General features: G+C 42.9%; 1 protein-coding gene across 1 annotated transcript in view; it reads right to left on the bottom strand.

Annotated features, from left to right (window-relative positions):
* CRTAP (cartilage associated protein) overlaps positions 1-9,794 on the bottom strand; it is a 22,580-nt gene that overhangs the window by 10,852 nt on the left and 1,934 nt on the right. Inside the window, exons 2-4 of the mRNA XM_011362623.2 lie at positions 6,599-6,748; positions 3,923-4,094; positions 302-430 (exon numbers count right to left, since the gene is read on the bottom strand). Coding sequence (XP_011360925.1) covers positions 302-430; positions 3,923-4,094; positions 6,599-6,748 — 451 coding nt within the window. The remainder of the gene's footprint in view (positions 1-301; positions 431-3,922; positions 4,095-6,598; positions 6,749-9,794) is intronic.

The raw sequence follows: 9,794 nt of genomic DNA, 5'->3' as shown, positions 1-9,794 counted from the left end.
CTCAGTATTCCATGTCTGTCGACTCATTTAATCTTCGCGACAAATCTTATGAGGTTAGTGCCATTACATCTACTTTAGAGAAGAGGAAACTGAGACACAGAGAAGTGAGCGACAAAGCTGGAATTCGAACCCAGGCAGCCTGGCTCCAAGGTTCAGCAAAGCTCAGCACCAGGGCCAATGATGTGACTTTGATGAATTCTCTCATAGGTAAGCGTTAGAACCTCTATTCTACAGATGGGGAAGCTGAGTCTTACAAGGATTAAGCACCATGCCCAAGATCTCATGGAAGAGGATTACTTACACTTATAATAAGCGAACTGCAAATAGTGATACATGGTTGCCACAAATTTCTCCACTGGATAGCCTCCTATAATTGGGGTGAGGTTCTCTTCGCATTGTATTTTGCATTGCAGAACTTCTACATAATGATCTGAAAGAACGCACACAAATTTTCAGAGCGATGAACTTTCTTTTTTCTAAGATTTTTATTAAAATATAGCTAACATACAATATTGTATTAGTTTCAGGGCATATACCATAGTTATTCAACGTTTATGTACCTAAATAAGTGATTGCCATAAGTCTATCATTAGATTTCTTAATAATACTTCTGTCCCACCTCTCCAATGACAAAGGCAAAAAGTAAAAATGATAAATAATAGAGATAAAATATTTGCAATACTTATGCTAAAGGATTAAAACTTTTAACATGCAGTTTCTTTAACAAGAAAAAGACAATATAAATATGGCCAAAAGGTTGTTAACAGAGAAGAAATTATAAAAATGGCTAATTAACATTTTGAGAAGATGCTAAACTTCATTTGTAATTAAGAAATACAATCCTATCTAAAATAATTTTAATTGTTAAATTGGCAAAATATTTGAAATTTGATAATACACAGTGTTAGGAAGAGAATGGTGAGACTTACACTCTCATATTCTGTTGGTAGAAGCAAAACGAACAAATTTTTCAAAAAGCAGTCTGGCAAAATTTATCAAAGGTTAAAATACACATTATATCCTCCGACCAGTAGTCTAGTTCAGGGAAATTGTCCTTAGACTTATGCACACATAGCACTGTTTATAACAGCAAACAAATGGAAATAACCTAAATGCCAGTCAACAGGATGATGATTAATAAATTATGGTACATATTAATAATAGAATCTATATAATCTTTAAAGAGAATGGATGGACCTGCATATATAATAATATATAAAGATATCAAGGACTATATTTCCCAGCCTCCCTTGCAGTGGGTTGGGGCCATATGACTAACTGTGCCAATGAAATGTAAATAGCACTAATATAAAATATTGAACATCGACTCTAATCGAAAAATGAAAATTAAAAAAAAAGAAATGTGAATAGTGACAACTAATGAACGTGACTTCCGGGCCTGGTCCCCAAAAATCTCCCACATGATACTTGGTCATCTAGTTCCAGTCAGGACCATGACTGATACAGAAGGAGGCTTTTTTTCCCACAGTCTATATTTTTTGTGTCTTTCACATTTTATACTACGTGCATATATTACCTACCAAAAAGAAAAAGTTTGAAATTAAGTATAATGTACCACACCAGTGAGACACCATTTCATTAGAATTAGGAGGTAAGACTCTGCAGTCAGAAGGCCAGGGTTCAAGTCCCAGCCCTTCCTCTGAGGACAATAATCATAATACTTAACCTCTCTATGCCTCAGCTTTGTCAGCTATAAAATGGGGAGAATGCTAGTATTTTCCTCATAGGGTTGCAAAATTGAGATAAAACACATAGAAAGCATAGAACAGGTTGTGGCATTTAGTTGGAGTTTAATAAATGTTACCTTTTCTAATAACTATTATTTATCTTAGTCAAAACACTATAGCTCCAAGTAAGCACCCTTTTTTGCACCTGTCCCTTTATTCTGAGTGTCAGGTGTACTCTTGACACTTATATGCATAAAGGGAGCTTGGAAGGGGCAACCCTACACTAGCAGAACACTAGTTAAAAGGTGCCGCATGAGGTCCAGGTGTGAGCACCGGCAGCTGCCAACATCACAGAGAGAGAGGCAGCCGGACATTCTGTGCCCACTGATGGGAGAACTCAGCACCTACTAGGAAGTGGTCTTGTCTCCCAACCCTGACCAAACAACCAACCAAACAAACAAACAAACACTGATCAAGCCTCTACATCCAACTATCAATTTATAAGAAATATAGAGGACAGAGGACCATGGGGCTACACTCAGCAAAATCCAGCGTGTGGGAATCTCTACAAGATAAATGACTGTTTCTTCAATAGCAAGAGGGAAAGAATATGGAGGAAGAACCTATAAATTAAAAGAGATTTAAAAGGTAATCGATTTGCTACAATATGCATAAACCTTGAGGACATTATGCTAAATGAAATAAGCTGTCACAAAAAGATCGATACTATATGATTCTGTTTATATAAGGTACCTAGAGCAGTTAATTTCATAGGGACAGAAAGTAGAATGGTGGTGACCAGGAGTAGGGGTGAGGAGCACAGAAAGTTAGTATACAAATTTTTTTTTTCTGTCATTTGGTTAGTTTTAGTTTGGGAAGATGAAAAGGTTCTGGATATGGATGGTGGTGACGGTTGCATAACCATGTGAATGTACTTAATGCCACTGGACTGTATACTTAAAAATGGTTATAACAGTAACATTTTATGTTATGTGTATTCTACCACAGTAAAAATTTTAAAAGATAACCAAGTACAATGTGTGCACCTTATCTGGAACGTGAGTCAAACGAATTGTACATTAAAGGTACACACATGTTTATGACATTTCTGAGATGATTGGAACATTGATACGTGATGATGAGATCAAGGAATTAATGTTAAAATCTTTTAGGTATAATAGGTGGTTATGTAAAAAAAGAGTTCTTATATTTTAGAGGCATATACTGAAATATTACAAATGAAGTGATGTAACATCTTGGATTTGCTTCAAAATAACATGAGAGAGGAAAAAGTAGGTGGGAATTAGATGAAGCCCAAAGGGCCATGAGTTGACAATTGCCAGCCCGGGTCATGGGTACATGGGGTTCATGATCTGTTTGAAACCTTCCAAAATAACAAGGTTTTGTTAAGAAAAAAAAAAAAAGGGTACTTTGTTAAGAAAAAAAAAAAAAGACACATGAACGAAAAAATGATTAGAAAAAACAAACTCTAGATTCAATAACTTAGAGCTGCCAAACTACGGGATTTCTACAGGCCTTTACCCACTGGAGTGTCCAGTGACATTCTGGGAGGCAGATGGCGCCCAGTCCCCTCTCAGGCTTATTTGGCCAGGGCACCCTTTCTTCAAGGTACAGTTCTAGGATCGGTGTTCCCAAAACCAGTTTGGGAAATCTCTTCTGGGTCATTTCCCAATTTCTGGAGCAAAACTGCCCATTAAAGGTTAAAGAGAAATCCTAGGGACATCTAGGTTTTCTCTGATGGTGTTTTAATTTTTCTTTCTTTCTCATTTTTTCCCATGTTTTCTCAACTTCCTATAATGAGCATTTTTTTTCCAATTTTTTTTTTTTTTTTTAGCGACAACTACTTAGAAACTCATAATACTCTTCATTCTACCTTTATGTGTGCTGGAAATTTTTCACCATCAGAGATATTTCGTAACACGAGGCACAAGTTACTCATAGGCCTTTTTAATTTTAATTTTAACTTTTCCAAAAGCCTGTGGCGAATCTGTAATCAAGCCAGGCCGATACGGTAGACTTCCTCCACAAGCCTGTGTTTGTACATAATATTCATTATTTCTCCAAGTCAAAGACCGATCTATGTAGGTGGCAGCCATCCCACCCCAGTTACCCATTCGTATTTAAGCTCCAAAGTTCTTCAGAGGCCACCCAAGTCATCGAGAAGGCATGTAGGTCACACAGGGGCAGCTATACCATTTACCACCCCCACCAACCTGCTACGGAAAGATAGAAATCCTTGAAGTCCTTGATCTCCCTGGAGCCCTCACACGCTGCAAGACACTCATAGAAGGCTTTGAAGAAGTCGGGAAGGGCCAGCTCCATGTCTGTGATGGATGTCCTCCAGTTCTCGCCATTGTACGCCCGCACTGCCCGGATGAACAGGCTCTGGGAAGCAGAGAGAAGTCAGTGAAGCTCCCAGACATGAAGGGAGAAGGGCCTGTCTTCCCAAAGGGAATCAGGCCACGATAGAGCTCTAGTCTCACTAATTCTGAAGAAACCGCACTGACTCTTAATTAAATGTGAAGCCAGTTAGTGACTTACTTACGTCTAGCTTTTTCTATCCTGTGTACAATGATACACTTATTTTAATTCAAAAAGTAGCAGGCACTTGATAATAAAATCAAATTAAAATCAAGGAAAAAGAGAAAACAATAGTGACATAAATCAGAGCAGTGGCCGCCAGGGGCCAGGGGTTGGGTCAAAGGCTTGTCTGCAAAGGGGCATGAGGTGAACATTTTAGAGGAGATGAAAATATTCTACATTGTGATTTTGGTGGTAGTTTAGTTACACGACTGCACGTATTTGTCCAAATTCATGGATTTATTCATTTTAAATTGGCAATTCAATTTTAAATAAATTATACCTCAATAAAATTAATTTTTAAAACCGAATCAAAGAAAAGATATAAGCTTGAGAGCAGGTATCACATCTCTCTTCCCCTATCAGAAAAGGACAGAACAGTAGGGCCATGCATCAGCATGAGTCACTGAGGAGAGTGGCCACATGTCAGACAGGGGCAACTTCATGGAGTTTCTGCTGACCGCTGGTTGAATCAGGTGAGACACTGGTCTCATAAGAGATAAGTAGAGATCTTGGATACACACAAAAACGTGTTAAGTTGGAGGACTCAGATCAGGCCCTGAAATAAGCAAGGGACTCGCCACTTGCAGTTTCCTTTCAGCTGCTCCAGAATGGGGGTATCAGAGGGACACCCCTTGGACCTGGAATTTTCACCAAGCTTAAGGCCTCAGGTAGAGAGAGAGGGTGGATCTTCCTAAGCCTCCTGGGCAGGCAGCATCCGCTAGAAACAAGACAAGGAGACAGAGCACTGCAGAGGCCTGGCCTGGAGATGGGGTCAATCAGCAGCCACTTCAGGCAGCTGGCTCTGCAGAAGCAGCAGGATGGCAGGAGCAAGAGGAAGGCCAGGCAGAGAGAGGGAGCCCCGTGGGCACACAGGAGGGCAGCCCACCACACCCAGCAGGACTCCAAAGAGGAAAGAAGGGTCTAGCTACTTGCAGTGCACTGACCACAAACACTCAGCTCTGTTCCCCAAACCCTGTGAAAAAATGACAGTGAAGAAAGTAAGAAGGTATAAATCCTTTTTTTTTTTTTTTTATGGGAGAATGAGAAAGGAGTAAGCAGCAGACAGGCGATTTCGACAACCTTTGGGAAGAGAGAAAACCAAATTATGAGAGGAAGGCCTGCAGGGAAAATGAGCTACACAGCCCGCTGGCACTTGCAAGCACCAGGGACCATGGACGGCTGGTGCAAGGTACAGAATGAAAGCAGGGCTGAAAGTCTGAACAGGGATGTTGAAGCCCCAGGTTCCCGCCAGCACCCCACTGCTGACCCAACGGATCACAGCTCTTCAAGCCAGTCTTCCGTTGAGACTGGTGGATTACTCTTGACACTCTACCCTTAACGGCTGAGGGGTCAGGCAACAGGCACAGCAGCACTGTGGTTGAGGCACGGAGCTGAAAACCAGGGAGCACATGATGTCTCCAACTCAGCTGTGAGGCCCCATCCCTCTCTCCACGATGGCTTTCAAACACCAGCGGACAAGCATGGATGCCCCACCAGCCCTGCAGAAGGCTGGAGAATTCTTCCCTGGAAAACTAAAGGGCCCCCAGAAAAGAGACTTCATACACTATATTTGAGGTTCAAAAAGCGAGCTTATAGCCTGGTCACACTATGGGAAACCCTGTACTCAGACCTTGGGACCTAATGGCTCCCCATGGAGGCTTCCAACACGTTTCCTGTTTTCAGTCTGGTCCTACCTTTCACTGGTGTCCATGCCCCAAGGCCTGAGCTCGACAGACCCAGACTATACTAAATGCTCAGAGGGGTTAGATTCTTCCTCTTCTTATTCTCATCAATCTCCATCAGAACTCCCCTTTGCAGATGCAGAGATTTAAGTAGCCTCTCAAACAAGTCAGCCTTCCTAGCTCCGTATTCTCTTTCCACCTTAATACACATATATGTTGTGTGTGTGTGTGTGTGTGTGTGTGTGTGTGCATATGTATAAACATAGCTCCTAGTTTCATCAAAAATGGAGACTTAATGTTTCTCTTTCTCGTGTTCTTGGTCATTTGGGGAAGATTTCCAAGATACGTCTTTATTCTACCATCATAAAACTGAACAATCAAATGACCATATTTCTAAAATGTAGCATTTAAAGGAAAGGTGGCTTTAATAGCATCACGGACTGTAAAATCTCATTCTTAAAAGGATCATTTATGCTGAAAAGTCAATCATTTCTATTGTCATAATATTCATTCAATGTCATTAAAAATCACTAGAAGTCCTTCGATGTCTATAGCTGTTCATTGAGATACACTTCTTCAAGAGTTCACATTGTGAATAACCCCTGTATAAAAATCCAAACATACCTCATATGACTTGGTTTCCAAGTCTTTAATGTAGTCCTCAGCATCAGGCAAGCTCTTGTAATAAGCCATGTTTCTCTTCATCATTTCGTCATCAGGGTGCTTCAGTAGAAAGGTGTGGGCAGCTGCAATGGCTTTCGGAAAATTATTTGCCTAAAGCACAAAAAAGAAAGATGAAAGCTACTTAATGGATGGTGAGCAGTGACTTTTGCAAATCGAGATCTGTTCAGTCCTTCAGTAACTTAGTGTTTCAACATGATGTTTCCAGCTAGGGGTTCAGTGGGTTCAGCCAGGGCCCATTGAGACCTTGTCCAGCCACTCCAGATGAATACTTATTCCCTGAAGGTGACTGGATGGCCTCTGTGTGCCCTTCTCCATCTATTCTCCACCGTGTCCACCGCCTTCCGTGCCCTAGGAGGCTGGCCTCTACGAACCATAGCAACAGACTCTCTTGCCCTCTAGTTTCCGATGGGGTTCATTAATGAGGAACCCCAGCAGGGGCACCAACAGGAGACTGAAGGAAAGAGAGGAAGGTTGGGTTACAGTCTCCTGGCTCCCTCCCTGCATAGTCACCTTGGGCTGCTAATTATCCTTTAACTGAAGGTCACAGCTCCTCTCAAAGTCCCCTCTCTAAATAGACTCTCTCTTTGCAGGTTCTCTCCTTTGCCCCTTTGGGCTTATGGGTGGTCACACCCCACTGCTACAAGCCTTTGTAAACAACCGCCTTAGTAAATGTTCCTCTGATCACCCAAATGACTATACCACATCTTTTCTGCCAGAATCTTGACAGATTTATTAATATATTCCCAAATTTCTCACAGAAGCTTCTGCTTCACCATTCTCGATGACCCCCCCCCCACCTCCTCACTTACTCATCCATTCACTCGGCAGACATGGTAGGCATTGTTCTAGAAATGAGTCGGCAACAATGAGCAAAATGGGGGCAGGGGGAATCCCTGCCTTTGTGTACCATACATTAAATTAAGTCCCGCCTATCTTCCAGCAACCTCGATTAAGACCCTCTCTTTATACGACCTCATGTTCCCTGTCTTCCCTCTTTTCACACCACTCCGTGGGCTCAGCTGATGTGTTGTCTCCCCCTCCAGACCCAGCAATGTCTTCATGTCTGCATTCCTGCCCTTGGGCACACGTTCTGGGGCAAGGCAGGAAATAGTAAGCATCAGTGATTTGGACATGACATTATGACTACATAATATTTTTATAAAATTAATTCATGTTTTCCTCTCTTTTCCCCTTTCTTTTCTCCCCAGTCAGGTGGTGGCCAACTGATTCTGAGTTTCACTGCCTCATGGGCGGTAGCTGTCTAGTCAGAGAGCAGAAATTACTCATGTGACCAAAGCCCTGTGCTCTTGAGAGAACTTGGAAAGCATAATGAGAGAAGGAAATTGGGACGGGAGCCGCAGGAAGAAGCTGACTGGCCTGGAAGAAGAGGGAGAAAAGGGAATCCTCCAGGCTAGGAAAAAAGTTCCCTTTGGGGTCTGCAGGAGCAGCAAGGTCTGTGGCCCTGGAGCTGCAGGCGTGTCAGCCCTGTGGGCAGAGCCCAGGAGGGCAAAAGTCCTCAGGGAGGAATGGTGTGTTTGGGGGATGGGGCAGCTCAAGAAGGCAGGCAAACACAGAGATGAACACTTCCCTGTGTGGACACACGATCACCAACCAGAGGGCCCCCCCCTCCACATTGATGTTCTGGCTCTGGCCGTCCCCTGGAATCAGGGCACAAGCTGGTGGGGGGCAGGGGCGGCACCTGTACATGTGTACAGACTCCTTCTGCCAATCTGGAGAGATACTCTGAGGCAGGAGTTAGGCAATTAGGTTTGAAGAGAGAAAATAAAGGGATATTTGGTACACTTGGATTTCTGAGGATCAAAAAGTAGCACGTTTCTGTATGGAATTACCCCAGAATTGGAGCCAAGTCACTTGGAGACAATGGTGGTGGCTGCAATAGAGAAGTGGTGGGTGGTGATGAGGGTGGAGACTCCCAGATGTCAATGCAGATGTGTTGGGAATACCAGTTAGTGGCCTGTAGTGGCATTCACTGCCTTTGAAAGAGTTCTACGGAAAACTTTACAGTCCTGGCAGGAAAAAGTCCAGTCTGGCAGCTCGAAGGAAGGGAGTAGGTATGAATACAGCCCTTTTAAAGCATTTGTCAATGAAATTAGATTCTCTGATTCTCAGAAGAGCACTTTAAAAAAGAAGCACAGAGTGGGATTTTTAAGGCCTCTCATTTAGGACCTGAATTTTACAAAATGGAACCCCTTCCTGAAAAGGAAAGGGTGATTATTCCCTTTAATCCAGGCTCTGCCAGCTGGAACATGAAGCCACATCATGGCAGCTAAATCTCTGAGAGACTCTAGGCAGGTTTTGGAGAAGGTGGCTGGGAGCACCTACCCTGCCATAGGTTCCTGAGAAACAGCTACCTGCATGAGAAGCCCCCAGCTACCTGCCCAAGGAGCCACTTTTAAATTCGTCTTGATGTGGTGGCAGGCCTGAGGTTGAGAGAGAACATAGTCCATGGCCAGGTAAAGGTGGGGTCAGAGTGCCTATGAGGTGGCCAGCTCTGTCTGCTCAGAGTTCAAAGTCACTGAGGATTTCCTAAAGTGCTGGGATTCACTTTTTCCTCAGCCTGTGGGGAAGATGAGCATTTCAAGGAGGTGGCAGCCACAGAGAGAACCCACAGCTAGTGACATGAATCTAAGACAGGGTGATGACATGAAACGTATGGTGGGCTTGAGGGCTACACATCAGGAGCGTGGCCCCTTCTCTATGAGATCACACACTCACAGCTGCTCACCTCTCTCTCTGAACCCACCATCTCCATCCCCGCGTTCAACTCAGGCATCTGTCCTTAATTACGGAAAGAGGCCTGCAAATCAGGCCAGCATAGGAACATCTACCCGAATCCTGCCACAGCAGGCAGAGCCATCTATCTCTAGTATCTACCTCCAGCCTTCAGGTGCCAGGTAGAATGTATGTGCTTGTCACCAATTATTTTCTCTCTACCCAGAAACAATCTGAAAATATAACCATCAATCAAGGGAAAAAATAATGAACCATATACTATCACCACCTAAAATTGGTTTTTCAATGATTTTTAATTGAAGCAATGAAGAATCTGATTTTTAAATAAAATTCTTAACTTTTTTCTGTCCTTTAAGAGATCTCAAAATACTAAGATGAATGG

This window comes from Pteropus vampyrus, unplaced genomic scaffold, assembly GCF_000151845.1.
Source record: "Pteropus vampyrus isolate Shadow unplaced genomic scaffold, Pvam_2.0 Scaffold1, whole genome shotgun sequence".
Lineage (NCBI taxonomy): Eukaryota > Metazoa > Chordata > Mammalia > Chiroptera > Pteropodidae > Pteropus > Pteropus vampyrus.
This window is presented reverse-complemented; position numbering and strand designations above follow the sequence as displayed.